Raw genomic sequence first — 23,992 nt, 5'->3', positions numbered from 1 at the left:
ACAGAACGTTGTTGTATCGTCAAATACTAGTGTTAAGGGATGTAAATTTAAAAATTAAACTCAAAAATGTTAATGGTGAATAAGCGTAAAAATGCTCATATGAAACGTAAATATTTGGTAATGTTAAAAGCATGCAATGAATATTATTAATTAATTTATATCAACCATTAAGTTTGATGTGTACATTTCAGGGTTGACAAGCTTTGATGACAAAAATTGTAATTTCTGTTCTGAATGAAGAAAAGAAAAGACTGTCTTTGATAGTATTATTATGCCAATTATATTAATGCATGTTGATTTCAACTTTCAAAACTTGCAAACAACTTATTTGTACCTGAAGTAACCATGTCATGCCCTATTGATACTATAGATAATTTTATTATGCGATCTTTGCTCACAGGTGAGCTCACAAACTGTTGATAATTTTGTATTTTGTGTAATCATACCTTTTAAAAACATACACCCTTTGGTGCCTTACAATATAGACGTCTTACAACATTCTTTGTATTAAGCTTTGTATTAACACAAATTCATTGTGTTGGTAGCGAAAGTTTAAGCACAACAAAACGCCTTATTCCTAAATTAACTATTTGCCTTTGACCAAAATAATATTACTATTTCTTCAAAAACCAACCTTATTAATTACTCAAGAAATTGATTATAGCCGAAATTGACTCTTAACTGCCGAAAATACATTTGTTACAGATAATTTTCATCTCAAATAAACACTAGCCTTAGACGTTTTAATCAACATCTAAATAACTTTCATTATATTTGGTAAGTTATATTTCCAGATATGTGTAAATATTATTAATTTTACCAAAATTTATTGATTACATCCCTAAATGTCCGAATTTTTTAAATTTGCTCAAAACAAGTATTATTAATTAACTAATCAATAATAATAAAAGCCTTTGATTGAAACAGTATTATAAAACAGTTTAAATTGCGAAATGATACATTAATCGTAGTTATTACGTTAAAAAAATGGATTTGCAAGGGTTGTATTTACATGTTAATAATAAGAATGTAATTTATGTGCAATTTGAAACCATAAAAAGTGAACGATTAGTTGTAATAACAAGAAACACTAATGCTATTTCATATATTAATAATATTATGTAACAGATTGTTAACCTATTATTCTTTTTTTTATATTTTTACGAAATACCCACAGCCATGAACACGAACAAAGTAAAACAAATCATACTCGAACGATGACGCCCACAACAACAATTTTATTATTCGCAAAAATACTAGGGTAAATTTTTTCTTTTTATTTATAAATTCCGAAAGTCACATTTTTTAGTTTAGCTAAGTTCTTTTTATCACACCACATCAAGGCGTCATGGATATAAATATAATTTGTTAACCCTGTATAATAAACCAATAACCATTTCGTTCCCTAAAAAAAGGTAAAATGTTTCTTTGTTATGGAAAAAAAAACATATTATCTGCCAATAAAATAATAAAAATTGTGTGCATTACGTAAAGTAATAAAACTTGTTTGAAGTGCAACTAGGTATTTTTTACCGCGACCCAGTACATTGTTTTTTTTTTACTTTTCTAGCTCTTTTGAGTTATACGATAAGTACGGAAACGAAAACATTAAAAAGACAACAATATAATGTGAGTCGTGGTGACGGAGTGACGCCGCCTTGGGGATGATTTCTCTTGGTCCACTTCTCTTTTTTGTTTTAATATAACTTTTGGCTTAAATCGTTTATCAAATCGCTACATACTTTGTTGAATTCCATCTCTAGAAAATAATATAGTATTAGCCCCATGTGATAGAGTCCAAATTTGAACTTTCTCAATAAGAACTAATATTACATTAATTTTGTATCTTAATTTTTTTATTCAAAACAAGAAAATGTATACTTTTAAGGAGAATTAAAGACAAAATTTAAAACATTTTATGCTGCAAAATCTTATTTAGTGAGTGAAAATAATAGATTACACTGGTTTTTTTGCCAACAAAAATTTTTATACATAGTGATCATTTAATTGTTTTAATTCAAAAAATGACACCCACTAAAACCGAAAAATTGAATACAAATCGCAAATCAGTAATAATTCTCCTATAGTTATAAATTATTTTATATCTTATCTATATCTTATATTAACTACCCTGTGCATCTCCAAAACTTAATAATAAACAATTGTTTTATAAACTGGCTTGTTCGCAATGATTTATATTGTTTATACAAATTTCGTAGAGAAAAAATCCATTACATCAGAAAAATTAATTTAATGCTATGTTTCTAGTGATATTACAACTAATCTTGGTTTCAATGTAGCACATATTGAAGAATTAAATGATCACCCTGTATAATTTGAAAAATATAAAATAAAACCGAAATAATATAGTTTAACAATTTTAAATAGTAAGAAAAGCTATGATTCAGATTTATTTTATACATAAACGGTTAGGAATTTGTATACCTAGGTTGCAAAACTTTATCTGATTTTAATTGCAACACTTTGTCAGCAAGTGGCTTTGGCTACAATATAATGTCTCAGTGCAAGAACCTGACAGGATAGTATAAGTTATCAGCAAAATGTGAAATTTGAAATATTAATCAAGAATGATATAAAAAATGATGTTTTCAAGTGAGATGCTGCTTATAATTATTTATAAATTTTATATGGAAATTGAAGCAAACAGTGTTAAATTAACACCTGTGGTGAAATAAACGTTAGGTGAAATACATGATTTATAATAATACAGTTATTTGAATATCACTGATGAAAATTTTATCTTTAATGTGGATGGAAAGTAATTGTATCAGGTGGCATTTGGTAGAGTTATTACAACCTTGACAACCTAAACACAGCTTGAAAAAGAGAGTGTTTATTTAGATAACATTTTTTAGTGGCCGAACCGGTCGATTATTGGTAGGCGAAAATCAAAAACAAAAACTTAGCTTGAACCTTTTAGCAGTAAATATATAAGTATATTTATATACACTTTCTGTTTGGCAAACACATCTTATCTTTTCGTCATGTTAACATTTAGTGTCACGTTTAAACTTTATTAGTAATACAGTATCATCAACTGTAATTCTTATTACACTTTATGCTGCTCATAGCTACTCTAGCTGTTAAGCAACAAAGTTGAAACTCATAATCTAATAGTAACTCAATTTCAAAGAATGGTTTTTCAGCATTTCATACAAGTCGTCAATAAAGTATTTGCTTACCTTAACCTTTTTTAAGTGTAGTACTTTATAAACGATCTTTCTTTTCCGCGTCATAGTATTTGAATCTACTTAAAATTACGCCTATTGAGGGCAGTTTTAACAACATATCTTCAAACATGTGTACAGAGACTTTATTGAGACAATGTATACGCTTTGTATATGAAAATTCACTCTTTTTGAGGTATTACTAATAGCGCATTCCTTCGGTAAAACTGATGTGTCCTACCGTTTCACATTAGTTGCACTTTTGTATATCAAACCATACACTACTTTTTTATACCTGAATTTAAAAAGCCCAATCAACGTCATGTTAAGTTGATCCAATACTGATATAATACGTTTGCCAATCAGAGAATAATAATGTTCCATTATCTTGAAAACCGTTTATATAAGGCCTGGTTTTGCAATGGCAATTTAAGCTGCATTGTCCTGTTTACCGGTGGCGAACCGTTTAATGCCAATTTAACTAAAGTGACGGCATTTGTTCTATTGGTCATAACTCCCAGAACGGAACATTAGTCGCAAACCGCACGCAGTTGATACCTTTAACGAATTTAATATTGAAATAATAGCTTCCTATAAGAATAGAATATAAAGCTCGATAAGGAGTTCCTTCAAAACTTGAAAGGTAAGACACTAAAAACTTAGTAAAGATTATAAAAATGTTAAATTTGTTGCATCAATTTTTGTATAAATATATTTTCCAAATTACCTTTAACCAGTTTATAAAATATCTATTTTATGTTTGCATCTCAGCCTTTTGTAGCCCAGAAATTCGAATTAATTAATTCATATAAATCCAACCCAAACATGGTGATCATTCCTTAGCATTATATAATTACTTTGTCGATATAATACTTTTGAACTGATTACAAAATATACTACACAGGATTAACCGTTTGAGTCCAAAGCAGCGCGATCGCGCTGTTCAGATTTTATGTCGAGAAAACCCACCTTTCGCGCTCAAAAGCACATTTCGTACTCATTTAGAAAAAGCGCTATTGCACCGTTTAAATCCCTGTTCGACAGTGCTTTTTCAATACTCTCTGGGACTCAAACGGCTAAATAATGTTCAATTCTTGCAGTGGTATGTTCAAATTTTTTCCATTGTGAATCTTTAAAGATATCAAACCATTCTTTTTGGTTTCACAACGCTGTTTAATGCATTTAATTAATGTAGCCACTAAACTTCAAGTATAGAAGAAACACTTTCTCAATATATTTTCATTTAAATTCCAAAAAATAACTATTTTTTTCTTAAATAAATCTGAATCATAGTGTCATTAAATGGAATTATATTCCACAAAATCAAATATTTCGATAAACATATACAATATTACTTGTAATAATAAAAGTAAATATAAAAAAATGTTTTGTACATAAACAGTGGATAAAGTGTTTAAAAACAAACCCAATCTGGAACCAGTGCATCTGATCTAAACAAAAAAATAACAAAATAAAGCGTTCTAATAACCACCAATAATTGCAGCAACGGAAACGCCTGACCATCGCGCGAGACGCAACATAGGAACACAAGCGGTATACCATGTACATTAATAGATTATTATTTAATTAATTACCTACGACCCTAAAAAAATCATCGGCATTTTTAGCTAGAGCTTAGTCCCGACTAAACAATTTTCTTTTTACGACCTTTTTTGCTAACCGGTTTCTCTTCGACCTTAGTACTTTCCTTACCTGATCGGCCGCAATCAGAACACGACACCAATTCTTCGGAACCACCTGTTTTCTTATTCTCCCTCGAATCTCCCAAACAAAAATCGCAATAAGGACTGGGCGCTGCTTTTCCTTCACGTGGTGGTTCAACCGAACTGGATGGAGGCGGTTCGATGACTTTTTCAGGAATTAAAACCGGCATTGGAGGATCATCCACGATTGGTGGCGGTTGTGTTGGCAGATTTGGTGGAAGTGTCGGTGGAGCTTGGGGTTGAGGAGGTGTCGCTGGAGGCGGGGGATTATTTGGCTGACGACCACGTCTACCCGGTGTACCTATAGATCGTTATTTATTATTAATCGTGGTGAAATAAAATATCTTTCTTAAAATTAAAAGAAAAACGAGAAAAAAAAACGAATGAATAAAAGGACATACATGCTTCCTCACAAACACACTCGAATGTCGCAAATAAATGTAATGCGTATTTTTTTAAGACATTGATTTTTTAATTATTGTTTTGAGGGGGGGGTTTCAGCACCTAAATGATAAGACAGAAATTATTTATTGATTTCCATACTTTGTTAATTTAATTTGTGGGAATTTAAGGAAAAGAAATGAAATCTTATCAATAAAGTGCTGATTATAAACAGATCTAAAAGAATTATCAATTTTGAATGATAAAAGCAGACTGTGCACATAAAAAATGTAAACCCAAAAAAAATGGTAAGATAACGAGTAATAATGGAAATCAGTACCATATTGCATGATGTATTGGAAATAAATAAGAAAAAGATGTCAAACACGAATAATAACAATATTTAAAAAGGGGGGAAACCGAAGTCAAGAAACTTGTGCATAATCATATACTCACATAACATAAAATATTGAAACTTTTTTTATTAACTACTTAAAACCTATAAGAATAAAAAAGGTATTATAAGAATTACGACAAATAAAAAAAATTAAATTAAAAATCATGGAAAGGATGGAAAATTTGATAAAATAAAATTATAATGAAGGGAAATTGGGGTATTTTGTCTGCAAGTTAATACAGCGATTATTGAGTAAGTTGTATCAGCATCTAAAAGTGCAAAATAAACTAAAGTAATCAACGTAGTTAAGTAAATCGTACCGCTGTAAGTGGTTTTAGTGGTTGGTTTTTTTCTACTTAAATAATAACGGAAACGAGCTACATACGAATTAGGTGGGTGGTAGTTGGGTAAGGTACAATGGCACATCATTCCAAAAAAACTACACATGCTCAAACAGTAACACTCATAAAAAATAAAGAAAAGAATAAAAAAGAAATAAGGCAGTACCGGCTGGATGGCCTAAGAAAGAAACGTAACTATCTTGATAGACGTGTCCTGGGATCGGTGGACCCTGACCGGCTGAGGGTGCTAGGGTCATCGGGTCCCCCATCAGGTTGTTATTCTGAATTAGGCCACCACCGCTAGGCGTTGGGCCGGCCACCACGCCAGTGGTAAAACCCCCCGATCCTAGCGGAGAGGCCACTCTCGTGGGGGCATTGCTTTCGCGAGAATTTTCATCACTAGCGCCTTCTTTGTGCGAATGTCCGTAGTGGTAAGTCAGCCCGGGACGCGTCTTGTACCGCGCTCCGCAAACTGAAATTTTCCAGAAAAAAAAAATCCGATTGTTTTGATTGGTGTTGTCGTTTCATATCGCTGTTTTGTTCGAAAAGTAAAATTTAGTGTACACGCTCAAAAATAAAAAATCGCTTAGCAGACAGAGATTCAGGGACTGGAACCGACTCTTGTTCTGTTTTCTTGCGAAAATAATAATATATATATAAACAAAAACAAATTAAAAAAAAAACTCGGAAGCGAAACGAGACAAAATTTTGAATTGTTATTATTATCGATTTTTTTAGCACAATTAGGTACACGATAGCAGGTCTGCAGTTCGTAAGTTTTCGTCAATTACATAAGCGAAATTTGCGGCCGTTTAGTGTTAGTAACATCGACTACTTCTGTTAGTACTTATAGAACAGCAAAGCACCAATACGAACCCGAACCGAAACGCTCACTACAAATAGTTTTGATGTTCTTTTCTTAAACTCTATTTTATTACTCCCGGCTCTATATTACCAATATTATTATTTTTTATTATCACACAAACTTCTGTAACCTCTATTAATACATAAACAAACTAAACATTCTTAAAATAAATTTGTAAATAAAATACATGTACTATTAACACAAACTTACCATAACCGAAGGCGTCAACCCAGGAGATTAACACAAAAAAAATATATACTAATAAAATTACTATTTACAAGATTAAATAAGTATATTTATAAGTACACATAAATGAGTGCTTGGAGTATTGTCCTTTATTTTCTAATATAGCCACAATAATCTTTTAAAAATTGGAGTGTTAATTTGTTTTTAAATGCGTTAGGTGCGTCTAGAAGATTTCTCAAAACTTGTAAACCGTCGTGTTTAAATTACTTCATTACTTAATTCAGTCTTGACGCACCTAATGCCGACTTATTTTTGTGATAGCGACTCTGAAATTTAAATAAATTACTTTAACATTCATATTTAATACACATAGGAATGGTTTATATGTACAAGATGAATAGAAAAACACAGATAAACTTTAGAAAGTCATCTTTGTTAAAAATGACGGTTGATCTCCTTAGAAATATAATGACAAAATTCTGTATTAAGTTTATCTTTTTTCTTTGATGGGAAACGATGAAATGAAATTTGGGGAACCATTTCTTTAAATCTGTTACTGTCTATCGCAACTAGAAGTAACTAAACTGGACCACCACAATCTTTTTTTCTTTGTAATGAAAATCTCAAAATGTATGTCTACTATGGCTTCAAATATTTTGAAACTATTTTGTCTTCTAAGATTTCCCAAAAGAATAAGAAAGCTAATTAAAAGCTAATAACTTTTAAAATATAGAAGATGAACCATTTTAATAGTCATCAATGATTTCATGATTATGAATAAGTAGACAGCATATTAATTCTTAAATTTCTTGAATTTCCTGATTTTATAGCGCTAGTTAAGAATAATACATAGGAATCTAAACTAAAAGAAAAACATAAAAATTATAAAATTTATCTTCTTTGCTATGATGTGTAGCCACTATTTGAAATAAAACATCGGTTGTTTATATCTTTGAAATTACTTCAAAATACTTAATTTTTAGAACTCATAACCAGAAGCTAAACAATTAATAAGTCAAAAACTATGTTCTAAGAAATGATAAATACTTCGTTATTCAATTAAGTTCACAACCGGTTGACCAATAAAGGTTTGGTTGACTATGGTCTAAGTCATATTAAAAGGGGAAAGTGGTTCAAAACTTGATCTAATACGAACTATATATGTTTCCCAAATTTATTTCTTAGGTACTATTTTTATCACTTGTAAAGCGGCTGATCAGGAGTTTTTCAGTATATATTACAAATTAAAATAAATTATAGAAGTCTGAAATTTTTTGTCGTTATCACACATAAACAGATTGTTTCAAAATTAAGCACAAATGATGCCATAGAGTTTTTAACAAAATTAATTTTAATCGAAATTTGATCTTTACAGATATTTAAGGTGTAATTGTCATATGCAGGTCGCTGATATGTATGGAAACATTTACGCCTATAAATGTTAAGTAAGATATAGCTAGCAAAAAATGTTAAGATATAAAAGTTTTAGTGTTTTTTTAAATCCATGACAATAAAGACAAATTAAGTATACAGGTCAGTCAAAAAATTATGATGAAACAAAGTTACGTTTTCTTTAATGGGATACCTGTATATTATTCCATATTTCGGTTCATCTCGAAATTCTAAATAAAATTCATGTAGCATCATAAACCTAAACTTAAAGTTGTTATAGTTTTTTGTTATATTGATAGTTTACCATTTCTTTTACATTTTCTTTATACTCGTTTTTTTTAAATCATTTATAACTTTGTGTTTTCCAGATATTAGCGAAGATACACTTTTAAACCTAGTAAAATTTTTGGATATTTAAAATGATTTCAAACGGGTTAGAAATTACTTTTAAAATAGCACTGAAATTTACTATATGGCAGATAAGCAGTATTCCTAGCAATTGTAACTAATAATAGGGGTAGTAATTCCTATATTTTCTATTACAACCTGTTTTAAGACGAAGAATAGGGTAACTATTCTAATTCTAAATATAACCGGTTATTCTATAAAATTGTTGTACTATCTCAACTTCATAACATTGTCGAGAAAGAAGAAAATTTAACAAGGTGCTAAAATGGAATATTTCTTAATATTCCTTCAACATTTTTTGAGGACTAATTATTAATTAATGAAGAATCCCTATTTTTGCAAATTCCACGCTTTTCATGAAATAGTATGAGAATGAGCGAACAGTGTAATAACATATAGACAGTTATGTTTACACTTTCTGGTATACGTATGTTGGAGTTTGAAAGCCATTGTATAAGATACACAAAATGATTGAAAAATGATAAAAATGTTTTAAGCTGCTACCAAAGATGGTAACTTATGAATTCAAAAATAAAATACTGTGATGAAAGCCAGGACAGCCATCTATGGTGCAGTTAGTAATATTACAGTTCTTCTAATGAAATTTTGTTGCACCTAACTGGATTAATTCAATCATGTGTTTCTTGATATATTATTATTATGTTATGTTTCTATAGTTTGAACGACAAGAACAGCATCAGTATGAAACATTGATAAGGGGATGGATCCTACATTTTTATGTAGGGTTACTCTATTTTTCGAATATAAAATATGATTTGCAATGTTGTTACAAAAGTAGTGGTCATAAATTCATAGATTTAATGTAATATATCTCTTCATATGTACAAATTTTTTCAACACTTGTTAGCTAATTGTAAGTTATAGACTTACTCTTAACAGAATCTAATAAGCTTGCTGAGTGGAAATGTAAAAGTCGAAATGTAGTAGAAGCTTAAGGTAACATCAGCCCATAATTGATTCACTTGCTTCAGTACTTTTGAAAAAAAAACACTGAATTGAGAAACGTCGGTAGACTGCTTGCATTTATAAAAATTAGTAAACGATTCGGTAGACTGCTTAGAATAACTATGGTAGTTTATTTAATTACTTTATCTATAATTATAAGCTATAAAGTACTTTTTTAGATTTTCACTATTAAAATTTACTTATATTCCTCTACTCTTAACATTTCTTGAATATCACTAGCATACATAAAATAGTTTGAAAACACGATTAATTTACTGCACAAAATGAATTTATTACTCAACAGTAACTTGTTTTGTAGTAGGATTTTTTATTATTTTTTTGACAGGTACAATATTGAACCCCAGTAGAGATATCAAATTTTGATTAAAGCATATTTTGTTATAATGATGTACAGTTATCTGTATCATTTATGCCACTTTTGAAACATTTTGAATATCTTAAAATATGGGAAAACGTATTCTATAATATAATAATATATAATATGTTTTCCCAATAATGTATGGTTTCATTGGATATATTAAATTTATTTTAGTATTATTCTAAAAATTTGATGATTTATGTTTAGTGAAAGTGATATGTCTAAAAACATAAAGAATATTTTCAATATTTCTTCACATAATAAGTTTTTCATTAAACCACCTCCGCTTAGAAAAAATGGACAAATTGTCCTACACAGTCAACTAATAGTCAATTAAGTATATTGTAGACTTTTTAGAGTATCAACTTTACTTGAAAAAATGTGTAAGTATAATAATCGTGAAAAATTGTTATAATAAAATGTGTAAGCGATTTAAAATTTTAGTTAGTAAGAAGCCTTAAAAAAATGTACAAATTATGTATAACATTTAGTTAGTTGAAAGTACAGCTTTTATTTGATTAGGCTTTAGAACTAGTGAACCCTTCAATGCTCTAAACCATCATACACTTTTATCAATTTTTAATTATATTGGGCATATTGCCAAAGAGCTAAGGCAGCAATTATGGGGTGCTTTTCATATTGCTTAGTTAAGAGCTAATAAGGACGTTTTTGTTTTTTTAGACGTGAAAATATCGATGGTTTGGAGCTGATGGGTCATACTTGCCCTATTACTTTATTCATATTTCATTCCTTCTTTTTCATTCTTATTATTTCTTTAGCTTCTCGCCTTTATTTTAAGATTTGTAACATTATCTTAATATTTTCTAGTATGAAGAACGTACAGAACTTGTTTTCAAGTTAATTCATGTTTTTCAAGCATTTTTCACGTGATTGCACTAAAAGTTACCCCAACTCTATATAAACAAATAATACAAGACCCATTATAAAACGAGGACATATAAATTAAGATAGCTATTGTTAGTAGTGAATTAATATTTGGTATTTATAATTTGAAATTTTACTAAATTTAATGTTCAATAAAGTATATTTGTATGGAAAAGTACAATAGAATTTTGGAACTAAATAAAACAAAAAACAAAGCAGATGATAGCTTTAAGTTTATTATAAAATAAAGTTAACAATAAATTATTGTACTTATCTATTATATTCCAAAGAAAAATCTAATTTGTACGTGTAAAAAAAATTGTACTTTACATTTCTGTGTAAATACCGTAAGAAAAATTGTGGCATGTTAATTATATGTACTTTCCAAATCAATAACGGTAACCTACAAAGACAAAAAATTGTCATGTCTTTAGGTAAATAAAATCTGTTTCCTTTAATTGATAACTTTACTTTTGCAATCTACAATACCCTTTAATACTTTAATATATCCTCCACCATTAAAAGTAATTTGTAATGTATATACAAAGAAAAAGTAAATCAAAACTCTTAGATACTTTTCAACTTTACCTGAATTAAATAAAAAATACGAAAATAAATAAATCAGAGATAAATACTTAATAAATAAACAAACACTTTCTTATTACACAGATATTAAAATTATTAGTGAAAACAGCTAGGTTACAGAGATGTGTCACGAGGAAAAGTAGTAACATAACGAAACAGTAGTAAAACAGCGGACCAAGTTTTTTTTTTATTAAACACCTTTCGGTTCGAGTCCCCTCCTAAATAATAATAATAATAATAAAAGAAGGAAAAAGCTGGACTAAGCATCAAGCGATAACAGTCGTTTGCTAATAAACAATCTACCTATATAGTATTCTCCAACAGTCTTGAACGGTATTAGCAATGTCATGCTCAAGCATATAGTATTATTTTTGTTTTATTAATTTTTTTTTGGGTAAGATAATTTACAATTTGAAAATAAACGCACAATTGCTTTTCCTATTTAAAGAAATAAGCATCTGAGCGTTTCATTTTCTTTGATTTTTTTTGTGGTTTTTGAAAGATATGTATAAAAAAGATATAGTTGATCTAAAAGGATTATTGATTATGGCAAATAGGATATAATTTAAGGGTGAGCAGTAGCACTTACGTTCACAAGCGAATGGTTTATCCGGGTCTCCGGGTGTCGGCTCAAAATTGTGGGTAGTGGCTTTCTTTCGACCTCGTCCTCCGCCTTTTCTACGGCCTGGAGTACTTGGTGAATCACCACCACCACCACGACCCTAAATAAAACCAGATAAAAGCGAAACAACAGTAAAACGAAAATTTTACGCTAAAAATAAAAAAGAAAGAAGTTACCCTTCCTGCACCTTTCCTCCTCTTAGTTCTTTTACTATAAGGTTCTTCATAATCTAAATCGGAATCTTGATCAGGTTCATCATAAACATCCATATCAATCATATCCTGTTCATCATAATACCATTCCTATAACAACACCCAAAACCCGTTAATCAAAATCAAACGAAATCCAAAGTTGCTTTACCTTAGATACCTCATCCTTTAATAACTGACTGTCTTTACTGTCAGTATCCTGTAGAGCAGGGTTTTCCGATTGTGATAAGCCATGCAAATCACCATCACCATCAAGCATAGCATCAGCATTTCTTGCAAAAGCTCTCGCATTCATTAATAAGTATTGACGACGTCTTTTCCTCCATCTTTGTCTTGGGTAGGTGTAAATTTGTCCTTGAACTAAACCGGGCATTCGGTGCCTCTTGTTCATGAATAAAGAGGAGTGATTTTGGGCTACGCCAGTTTGGCTGTCTAAAAATGGTAAACGCATTCGCCTTTCGATGCATAATCGTGTATTGTAATTTGCTGAACTTTCTAGGGCTTCTTTGTAAATTGGGTCGTTTATAAAACTGAAAAAGAAAATCAAATATTAAAATGGTATATTGTTAATGCAGTTAACGTAATTATTTTATGTTAATTTTAGTGAACTTCTTTATGTGTGCGAAATTTGGGAGAATGAGAAAAATAACGTCGATTTATAACAATTTGTATTCATGAAATACTTATACATAGTATAGAGTTGTAAATGGGGAAATTCCGAAAATGTACTAAGCAAAAAAGAACTCAATTACAAATAATAATTAATGTGTTACTAACAATAATAGTTATATTTTCTGATAGATCCAAAATATCATGTTAGTAATCTATTAGTTTCAATCAGGCTTAACTGTATGTGAAAAGAAAGCTTTAACAAAACAGTTATCAACTCTAATTAAAAGCTATTAGAAGGTTCATAGGAATTACAAATCTCCTTTCCAAACGGAACTATCACATTAAAATCGGCGAAGAGAAGGAAGAATTGCAGTCGTTGCTGCATTATGTATGTACAAACTGAAATGGTTTGAAACGTGCTATGAACATTACATAAATAGATCTAGAATTAGTAGAAATAGAAAATTTATTTACTATCTTAATCATCTAATTACTATCTTGCCCCAGACAATTAGTACGAGGTGGCAAATGGAAAAAAACTCAACCACAAAGTTTTTTAAGAACGTGTCGATGTTATTAAAAACATATAACAGGTTAGAAATAAAATTAAAATTAGAAACTTCTAAGTTATACCGTATGTTTGGTAAAACATTGTCGTTTTTGTTACAACCTTCTTCAGAAATAAGTTCAAAAGCCCACTTTGGAAAAATCAAACAATGTGTTAATAAATATATGGCATAACTCGGAAGTGTCTAGTTTTAGGTGTATTGATAATAACGCCTGTCGTGAAAGCCTACGAACATATATTTCCAGCCATATATTTCAATGTATGTATTTTTAACTAATTAAGCTAATCACAGAAAGTAAAAGAAATAAGGGGATTTGTTGTTGGAAAATCACCAACGGTTCTCACAACTCCTATACAGCTTTATTTTCAATAATACTGTCTTTTAAATCTTCCGGCGTTGTTGACACTGTTCTAAACACAAAATTATCGGAATAGTACTTTGGTGGGTTAATATTAGCCCGCGTTCCCACTTGTCGGAGGTCGGAGTCGACATTTCGACTTTATATGGAGCTAACAAAAAATCGGTGCCGGATGAATGTGACCAGCTAGAATGTTATGCCACTAGAATATCCGACATTTTGTCGGATCAGAGATCCAAGAAGTAAGAACCCAGCCTTAGGCCATCTTGGGTTTCACATTTCCTTAAAAATGTCTACTTAAATAATCAAATTCGTGACGTACGTTCTCAAGGATGGGTAATGAATTATTGTGTACAAGAGTACCAGAAGAGTAAGTAATTAAGAAGTGAGTGCAAGAAAATGTGAAAACGTAATGCAATATAGGTTATTTTTGTATATAATTATCAGTAATCATATCCACGGAGCATGCCACTGTCAAAGGGCGATGCTTTATTATGTATAGATAGTCGAAACTGCCTTTTACACATTGATTGGAAACTTGACATATTTTTTTGGTCAAAGTGAACTAAGCACAATGATTGAACATTTTAAATTTAAAAGCCAGTTTAATTGTTTTTTCAGTTCCGAATTTGTTTCTAAGCTTCGAATGCACCAAATCAAAAAAAAAAAAAGGAAAAATTCTTTCTACACTCGCGGATGACGATTAAGCAGTTGCTCAATAATAGGAAAAACGTCGGAATTAACAGCATCGATCGATACTTGACTGATGAATGGAGAAGCTTTGGCTTCAAACTTAATTATCAATGACAAAAGAAAAGTTGATGCATATCCTACTTGCATAATCCAACCCGATTTTTTTCTCGTCTTCAGTGAGTTGCAAGTGGCAATCAGTATTATTAATTTGCTTTGGATGAAGCATTTATGCAAGAAAATGAGCTGGTCCTAATGTCATGTTATACCTATCGATAATTTTTTTTTCTGATGGTTTGGTCTTGTGTAACATCCCAGTTCTTTTTTAAAATTTTTCCACAAATACACAGAATGGGCGATAGAACATTCATTGCTTTGCATCTTATCAAGTGTTATAGAAATTGGCTTTAAGAGAACAATCATATCTTCCACATTTTTAACATAACATTGCCAACTTTTCTTTGCACATTACAATCAATTTTATTTCGATTATCTTCACAGATTTTAAGCATCATAGATCAGCCTTTAATATAAGATTCTAAGCAATACAGTAAACTATTCCAACGAGTTTCAGCTGGCATAATAAGCTTTGGTGCATCCGATTCTCTATACAGGTGTTTCTGTAAGTCGTGGCATAATTTTAATCACAAATACTAGAGTGAAAATAATGACGATACGTGTAAAAATGACATAATAAACAAGTTTTAAAGAAATAACCTTTGTGAAAACCCTATATAGCACTGTTTGTCAAATTATGTCTTTCTAAAACAAACCATGGCTTTCTTCGTTGGGACTGCACTGCTTGCACTAAGCAGTTTAGTGCAGATGTTGTGTGTTCGTTGGGGATAGTGTAGTTTAGTGCAGTTGCACTTATACTGTTCGTTGGGCCATGCGCAGTACAATTTCGTGCAGCCGGTGCAAGTTAGTGCAGATTTTGTTGAACCTGCTTTCGGTTAAGTTCAACAGGTGCAGTGTAATTCAGTGTAACTAAAATGACGGAATATTCGGAAGCGTGTTTTGTAATAAATGAATATGGAGATAAAATCAATTATTTATGAATATCAACATGTCCAAACTATTTTATTTTTACCTCAGTACAATAATTTCTTATCGTTATCCTCACGTGCTTGACAACGCTATAAGAACATTTATTAATTGATTCTACAACACTGTCGGATGAATCGCTACTTAAAGACATTCTGCGATGATTTCATCATTTTCCGCGACTATTTCGCTGACAATCTCCTGTTCGTCCATTTCAAATATTATACACTTTCTTGATAAAAACCTGTTGCGACCACGCTTTACACACTTTTCCAACCTGCACTCAGTTGACACTATGACATCATACTAGTGCCATGTCATACAAAGTAAAGAAGACCTAACGAACAAAGCTCATATTGAAAATATTTAAGAATGAATCTTAGCCATTTATAGGTTTAGACCGAAAATTTTTAAAGAATTGTCATTATTTTGACTCTAGTATTTATGATTAAAGTTATGCCACGACTTACAGAAACACCCCAGAGCATTTGCTAAATGGTTATTTCTAAAATACTTAATGATTACAAGAACATGTTCCGTGACATTTGAAAATTAAGCAAGGATATTCAAAATAGTTTTTTTCTGAGAAGAAAATAATTCTCAAATAATAAATATATTCTCACAAACAATGGATAAAAACCAGTTTAGGTGCAAAAAACTAATTGGTTTAAACCTTGATTTAAACCTGCCAATCCTAAAAAGTACATAATCTTAATTCAACTCCCAATCAAGTCTACAATGCTGATAAAAGTGAGAATAATAAGCATAAATGCTGAAAAATACGTTCTCCGAGAAAAGCTAGAAGCACTATCCAAGAAAGTGTCCAAAAGCGAAGTTACCATTATGCCTTGTGACAATGGTACACATAGACACTTATATATGAAAACCAAAACAAAGCACAGGTAATCAAAAAGTATTGACAATTTAAAGTAAAGACAATTTGTCATTCAGAGACGGCTTACAATCACTATTATTATCTCCTAATTATACACCACCTGCTTCCATGTAGTGATCAGAATGTGATCCTTATCCAAGTGATAAGGAGTAATTACAACAAAAACATCCTGGTGAATACAGTTTTGAGAGAAGATAATGTCAGTACAATGTTAAAAGACATAAACATAAAAGATGCCATTTTTACCTTGGAATAGTTTACCTAAAAGAATAACAATCATCATGGAAGAAGATTTGGACATCATTGTATAACCCACTCTTCTCAATTGCAGAGCTGAAGAAGATGCTATTGATAGGAAAACTTCTTATTATTGAAGTGTGGTTTGGGAAAGAACCGGGCAGTGAACCAATGATGTCTGAGCATGAACTAATAAATGAAACAATCAGTACCAAATCTTTGAATGAAATCTATGAAATCCAACCCTGTTTTATAACCAATTGCTGTCAATATGGCCAGACACAAGTATCAATAGTAGATATTCACTCATAATGGGAAAATTGAGAGAAAATTACTTAATAAAATCTAATGGTGAATTGCTTCATATGTCCTTAACAAATATGTTACTAATATTATGATTTTTTTGTAACTATTCCTTTACTTATACTTCCTAATAATAAACAATCAATACAGTATTGAATATATTTTATTTATTTTCTTATAGTAAACCTTGCTTTTACATTATCCAGTAATTTGGCCTATTTGGTAATCCCTCAGTGTGAGAAATTTTATGGTACCAGATTATTGAGCTTGCACTGTGTATATATATCTAATATAGAAATGTAAAACAATAATTAATAAATTGTATATTACTTTTATTATTAGAATCAGCAGAAAAGTTTGTTAAAATGTGTAAAAATAGTCTTGATTAACTTTGTGTGGTTGATATTATCTTAAAATAACTAGAAAGCCTACTTTGTAAATATCAACGTGTAGAAAAATTAGAAAATGTTTTGAGGACAAAAGGGCGTTGGTAAGAGTATTGATTTTTAGATTTTGCAAAGTATTAATGTGAAGGAGTTAAACTGATTGTTGAGGGTTGTAAAGGGTGATTAGATAAAATGTTTTCAATATTAATTACCTTTCTATCTTTTCTAAATTCGATTGATTTATATTTTGTATCACAGACACTGCCATTTTGGTTCAAACACCAATTTTCATCTACTAGACTGCTAGTAGAACGCTTATTAGAACGCATGCGTGAAGTATTTGAAGTAGTATAGCGCCATCTTGTGATGATGAACTTTTATAATCAAATACTTTAAAAATTAAAGCACAATTCTTTCTTAATGGATTTTTTTTTTAAATTGGTTAAACCTAAAAAAGAAATATAAATAATTTGTTATGAAAGAAGTTTCCTAAAAAACTTGATAAAAATATTGTGGAACTTTGAAGAGTATGTAACTTAAACCACGTTTCAAAATATATACATATAAAAAACTTGTATTCAATACTGCCTTCTATTCTTTTTTAAAAAAAATAAATTCATTTGTTAATGTAAAGTGTCGAATGGAAGTTGACATATTGATATAAAGTTAAACAAAATTAACAGAAACTTCTCTTTGGTCACACGACAACCTTTTTCCTACCACCGCTCACTTCATGACCGAGCCGCGAAACGTGCGACTTCCGTTACCGAAACTTTCCTCCAATTAATAAGTGGACGTAATGGACGGCTGCGTTGGACTGTGAAAATTTTCGAATAAACCGCAAATGATGACAATGTTATCTCCAAAAGCGGCACTCGGTATCGCCGCAGGCGTCTGCGGAACATTAATATTGGGTTATTGCATATATTTTGACCACAAGAGGCATCAAGATCCCAATTTCAAACAGAAATTACGTGAAAGTGAGTATACGTTCCTTATCACATAACCATACTTTTTCGTCCAACTCGCAAATCACGTTGTAAACTTTTACTTAAACATATTATTTTAAAGCTATTTTAACGATTTTATCTTTTTAAGGTGTACAAATTAATAACGTTTCTCGTGTCAAATATTATTTGAGTTAGGAAAAAACTCAATAAATCAATTATTTCTTATGGCCATCATTAGATAGAATTCTAACCTATATTTATTCATTTTTCTACAAAAATACACCAATCTTTGTCTTAATATGATACAGGTGTGATAGGAAAATTATTAATATTACATTGTGTAGGTGCAATCGAATTTTTAAAACGTTTTGTAATCAAATCTTTCAAATAATTGCACCTATATGAGGTAACTTCATCAAATTGTTGCTTTTCAATAAGTTGAATATAAATTTTCCACTACACTCAGCGTTGCCAACCTATGCCAGCCAAATATCGGTAGAATCAATGGTACAAAATCGGTAGGTATAAATATAAAGTTAGAAATTGTTGTTTGATACAAGGATGGTAGAATCTAAGAGGGCTGCTACATTAAAAAGGATAGGTGCATAGCTCAACGGCCCGTTCGTGACGTCACATATGGGTAGGCAACTACTATTTATTGAATTCATGTTTTGTAATGTTGTTTCTTTGAGACTTCATAAAGTTCATAATATAAAAGAGAAATCGTGATCGAGTTTAGCCGTGTGTCTCTTAAGACAACTAAAACTGAATGTTTCTAGGTCTAGTTCAATAAAAGTATATAATAATCTAACTCTGAGTAACAACTAACACTAGCTCTAGAACTAACACTACAACTAGGAACATTCTGGTTTAGCCATGTGTCTCTTAAGACAGCTAAACTCGAATGTTTCAAGTTTTAGGTCTAGTGTTAGTTCTACTTTTGCTTCCATAAAAATATACAATAATCTAGTGTTGAATACCAATTAAAACTAGAACTACCATCCTTGATTAAGTGATTTAGTAGAAGTGTTAGTTCTAGTTTTAGTTAAATAAAAGTATATAATGATCTAAAAATGAATAACAACTAAAACTTGAGCTAACACTAGCACTACAACTAACTCTAGAACTAGAATCACTTCGTCTTATCGTCATAAGAGACGCACAGCTAAACCCAAATCTTTCTAGTTGTAGATCTAGTGTTAGTTCTACTTTTAGTTCCATAAAAATAAACAATAATCTAGCGCTGAATAACAATTAAAAGTAGAACTAACCCTAGAACTAGAAAGTTTCGGGTTACATCATTATGTTAAACCATCTAAAAGACACAATATAATGGCAATTTAACGAAGTATACTGTAATACAGGGCTTCCCAAAACTTCCGGGACGGAGCTATAAGTTTTGAACGAGTGAAGAAAACAATTTGAAAATTTGGGGATCACTAAAGAGTCATAAAAACTATATTCTTAGATAGTTTAGAACTTCCATGCAATGTGGAATTTTTTTATGTAATGACCACCCCTACATTTTTAAATAGCAACCCCTGTCGAGTTTTCCTTCATTTTAAAGGTAATGAAAAAAGAAACAGACCCGTAAACCAAACCCGATATCTTAATCCTGTCAAGAATTATGAGGTTTTCTTTCGACTGTTGATTTAGAAATCGGTGGTCTTTGATGAAAAGAATCATTGAAGACGTGCCGCGCTTCATCGTAAGATCTTGTTTTATCCCCAAAGCCACGAATCATTAAAAGAGCGATTCTTTCGTTTTTAGAAAGCAAGTTTGTTTGACTAAATATTAAAAGAAGATAAGTAGACTTAAATTTAATAAGGGAGAGATGTTGTGGCGCAGATGTTATTTTAAACTTGTTTTCTAAAATTTGCTTTTATTAACTCCATAAATGAGGTAACTGTGAAAGATTTTCCGAGAACTGGTGGACCGAAATCTGCAACAACTCCAGAAAAAATCGAAGAAATATTATTTCGTTACTTCGAAGTGTCTTTTATTGAAGAACCTTCAAGTTTCTTATTAAAAGCGTCTCAGGTACATGAAATTGGTAAAAGTTCTCTTCACAGAATTTTTAAAAGAAAACTATTTCCTCTACAAGTTTTACCTAGTTCATGAATTGAATGAAGGTGGAATTCTGTGAAATAGTACGTGAAAAATGTGATGTTGACAGAAATTTTCTTTTGAATGTTATTTTCTCTGATGAGGCTACTTTCTACTTGAATGGTAAGGTTAATAGCCACTATTGGAGTGACGAAAATCCACGTTTAATAAGAGAAGATCATACTCAGAGACCGCAGAAAATTAATGCATGGCTGGTATTATGGGAGAGACATGTAATTGGTCCATTTTTTATTAATGGAAATTTGGACGGAGACAGATATCTGCAACATTTAGAAAATCAAGTGGTTCAAGGTGTACATGCCGTATGCCCTAATGGTATTGATAATAAATGATTCCAACAAGATTTTAGTCGCGCAGTCCGAGACTTTTTAAGCCGCACGTTTCCAAACCATTGGATTGATAGAAGAGGTGAAATTGAGTGGCCACCATGACCTCCTTATCTAACACCACTCGATTTTTTCTTTTGGGGGTTTCTGAAAAGTAGGGTGTATGCAACAAAATCAAAATCAATAAATGATTTGGAAAATCGCATACTTGAAGAATACGATTTTTGGTTTATGGGGTTGTGTTTCTTTTTTCATTACCTTTAAAATAACGTATAACTGGACAGATTGCTATTTAAAAATGTAGGGGTGGTCATCCCCTAAAAAAACTCCACATTGCTTGGAAGTTCTAAACTGTCTAAGAATGTAGTTTTTATGAGTTTTTAGTGATCCCCAAATTTTTTAATTTTTTTAATAATAAAACAAAAAACTCATGAAAATCGGTAGATTAAATAGAATATCGGTAGATCTACAGCTAAATCGGTAGGGTTGGCAACGCTGATTACACTGTATCGGTATAAAATTGTAAATGAGAAAACTATTCTTTAAAGGACGTAGAGCTCAAAAGGAAGCTTCAGCAGGTGGACGTAGGACAAAGACAGATTTTCCAAATATGAAAGATCACGAAGCCGTACAAAGATTCTTCCTTCAAGAAGTACAATTAGGTGAAGAGCTCTTGGCAGCTGGAGATTTGGAAAATGGAGTTGATCATTTGGGTAATGCTGTAGCAGTTTGCGGACAGCCCAACGATTTGCTCCAGGTGCTCCAACAAACATTGCAACCACAAGTGTTCCATCTCCTTGTCCAACGACTGCCAAATGTTGGCCCGCGTGGGGGTGGGCCAGATAAGCAGATGCAAGAGGACGATGTCGAATAGTCTCATTGTGCGCCTTTACTAGTCACTTTGTTAGGTCGTTTCCATAACTGTACATTTCATCCCGTTTCAAATGTATAAAGTATGATCAAACAAAAGAAACCTTGTCTTTGTTTTTACTGAGTTTCGGACGATGGTTTATTTTTGATCTTTATTTGCCAATTAAACCATTCTAGTACTGTTATGGTTGTTAAAACAGTCGCCATTTTTTTAATGGGTTCGCAAAATATGTTGGAAAAACATTGTGTAGTTATAACTTTTGTATAACAATTTGTCTAACTTTTTTTTAACTTTTATTAAAATCGTTAATCATAATTCTTTCATACTTTCTGCCTTCTTTATATTATAATATTAAGAATACGCATAATACCTGATTATCATGTGAACGCAAAGTACATTTATGGCCTGATTGTAATGTTACAAGTGCCCATTATAACCTTTGAAGGGAGTTCGAGTGCTGTTAATAAATTACTTTTCAAAACTTTAGAGTTTATTCTATAAAAAACCTACCAAAAAATACCAATAAATTATTTACTTTATATGGTCATTATTAGACGTCTATATTTATTTATTTTTCATAATTATAATTTAATGTTGTATCACATTAATTACATTGTGTTTGTGCAATATGATTCTTGCAATCCTTTAGACAAATATTGTATAATAAAATTGCAATTACACTATGTAATTTTTTTAAGTTACACAACAACACTGTATCCCTGGTATAAAATGAGAAAACTATTTTTTAAAGGACGTAGAGCTCAAAAGGAAGTTGCAAGCGCTCCTGACACACTCTTAGATTTCCCAAATATGAGAGATCACGAAGCCATACAAAGATTCTTCCTTCAAGAATTACAGTTAGGCGAAGAGCTTCTAACTGCTGGAGATTGGAAAAAAGGAGTTGATCATTTGTGTAATGCTGTAGCAGTTTATAGATACCCCAACGACTTGCTTCAGGTACTTCAACAAGCCTTGCAACCACATGTGTTTCGTCTCCTTATCGATCGACTGCCACATGTCCTCCAGTTCAGGAGTGTGAAACAAATGGAAGACGATAGTGAGGATAGTCTTGTAGTGCGCTTTTACTAGACATTTTGTTAGATCATGTCCATAACTGTACATTTCATCCCGTCTCAACTGTATAAAGTATGATCAACAAAACAAACTTTGTCTTTGTTTTACTGAATTTAGGGTTTTTTTCTTGAATTTTTTTTATTAAATTCACCTAATTGATTTTTTTAAATATTCAAATTAAGATAACAATTTATCTACAATGTGCAAAATCATGAATTACTCAAAAAATGTAGTATAAATTTCAAATATTTTTGAAAAAGCTTGATTTTTGAGAAAGCTTTATTTGGAATAGTATTAATATTTTGTTGGATAGACTTTTTCCTTAAGGGCGGAAATACATTTAGAACTTTGAAAAAACTTAACATTTTTTTTATAAATGATTCGAAAATATTAACTCTTTCAAAACCAAAGGTTTTATGCCTCAGCAAAGAGGATCTAAGGTCGCTCTCAGGCTTCTTGACCGGCCATGCGCCCCTAAAATACCACCTCTTCCACATTGGACAAGCTGAGGATCAAACTTATCGACTTTGCAACGACGAGCCAGAGATTGCAGAACATATACTGTCTGAATGGGTTGCCTAAGACACAAAGTTTTCGGTAAAGCTCGCCTGACACCTACCAACATAGAGGAACAAGACCTTAGAGCAAAACTAAGGTTCATCAACGACCTACTTTTGCCCTAAATCTTTGGAGGGCTTAACAATAGAGGACAAGTTTTATTATCTTAGGTACATTTACCAGTGGCAGCAAAGGGTAGTTCGGACAATAACTTCAAGGAAGTGAAAAATCGATCAAAGCATAAGAATATTGCTTCATTTCGTGGTATATTTTTCAGTAATTTCTTAACAACACGTTCTTTGTCTACTGCAGATTCCCTTCCAGAATAAATATCAAAGTTAAGACGTACCTTATCTTGGAATTACGCAGTTCCTAGATTTTTATACCTCTTTTGATGGGTTTCAGAGGTAGATATTATTTTAATGATGACTTTCCCTTCAATTGTTGTTCCTTCAATTTCGATT

General features: G+C 31.1%; 3 protein-coding genes across 8 annotated transcripts in view; 2 read left to right on the top strand and 1 right to left on the bottom strand.

Moving 5' to 3' along the window:
* The window catches only part of LOC111416346 (double PHD fingers d4), a 30,290-nt gene extending 12,347 nt beyond the window's left edge, over positions 1–17,943 (bottom strand). Inside the window, exons 1-7 of one of the 6 annotated variants that reach the window (XM_023048355.2) lie at positions 17,835–17,905; positions 12,680–13,058; positions 12,496–12,621; positions 12,287–12,419; positions 6,198–6,503; positions 4,902–5,213; positions 1,524–1,759 (exon numbers count right to left, since the gene is read on the bottom strand). In XM_023048355.2, the coding sequence (XP_022904123.1) occupies positions 1,698–1,759; positions 4,902–5,213; positions 6,198–6,503; positions 12,287–12,419; positions 12,496–12,621; positions 12,680–13,058; positions 17,835–17,890 (1,374 nt within the window). In that variant the 5' untranslated portion in view covers positions 17,891–17,905 and the 3' untranslated portion in view covers positions 1,524–1,697. Of the gene's footprint in view, positions 1–1,523; positions 1,760–4,901; positions 5,214–6,197; positions 6,504–12,286; positions 12,420–12,495; positions 12,622–12,679; positions 13,059–17,834 lie in introns of those variants that run through there. The other 5 variants (XM_023048340.2, XM_023048348.2, XM_023048362.2 and 2 more) reach the window with 5 other exon arrangements.
* A 266-nt stretch (positions 17,944–18,209) lies between these two features.
* On the top strand, positions 18,210–22,377 carry LOC111416411 (mitochondrial import receptor subunit TOM20 homolog). Its single transcript, XM_023048423.2, has 2 exons — positions 18,210–18,602; positions 21,574–22,377. Exons 1-2 carry the CDS (start codon positions 18,467–18,469, stop codon positions 21,897–21,899), a joined length of 462 nt encoding a protein of 153 aa, XP_022904191.1. The 5' UTR covers positions 18,210–18,466; the 3' UTR covers positions 21,900–22,377.
* Positions 22,378–22,625: 248 nt separating this feature from the next.
* On the top strand, positions 22,626–22,985 carry LOC111416453 (mitochondrial import receptor subunit TOM20 homolog B-like). The gene has a single exon (XM_071195586.1). It carries the CDS (start codon positions 22,626–22,628, stop codon positions 22,983–22,985), a length of 360 nt encoding a protein of 119 aa, XP_071051687.1.
* The last annotated feature ends 1,007 nt before the right edge of the window (positions 22,986–23,992 follow it).

Source organism: Onthophagus taurus, chromosome 1 (genome assembly GCF_036711975.1).
Source record: "Onthophagus taurus isolate NC chromosome 1, IU_Otau_3.0, whole genome shotgun sequence".
Taxonomy (NCBI): domain Eukaryota; kingdom Metazoa; phylum Arthropoda; class Insecta; order Coleoptera; family Scarabaeidae; genus Onthophagus; species Onthophagus taurus.
Note: the sequence above shows the minus strand (reverse complement) of the source record. Positions and strands in the feature narration are given on the sequence as shown.

What these genes read in the sequence shown, in the direction of transcription:
- LOC111416411 (XM_023048423.2), top strand. Translation starts at nt 18,467, where the DNA reads ATGATGACAATGTTATCTCCAAAAGCGGCACTCGGTATCGCCGCAGGC. An exon ending in CAAACAGAAATTACGTGAAA is followed by an intron (nt 18,603 to 21,573) that starts GTGAGTATACGT and finishes TATTCTTTAAAG; the next exon opens with GACGTAGAGCTCAAAAGGAA.
- LOC111416453 (XM_071195586.1), top strand. Translation starts at nt 22,626, where the DNA reads ATGAGAAAACTATTTTTTAAAGGACGTAGAGCTCAAAAGGAAGTTGCA.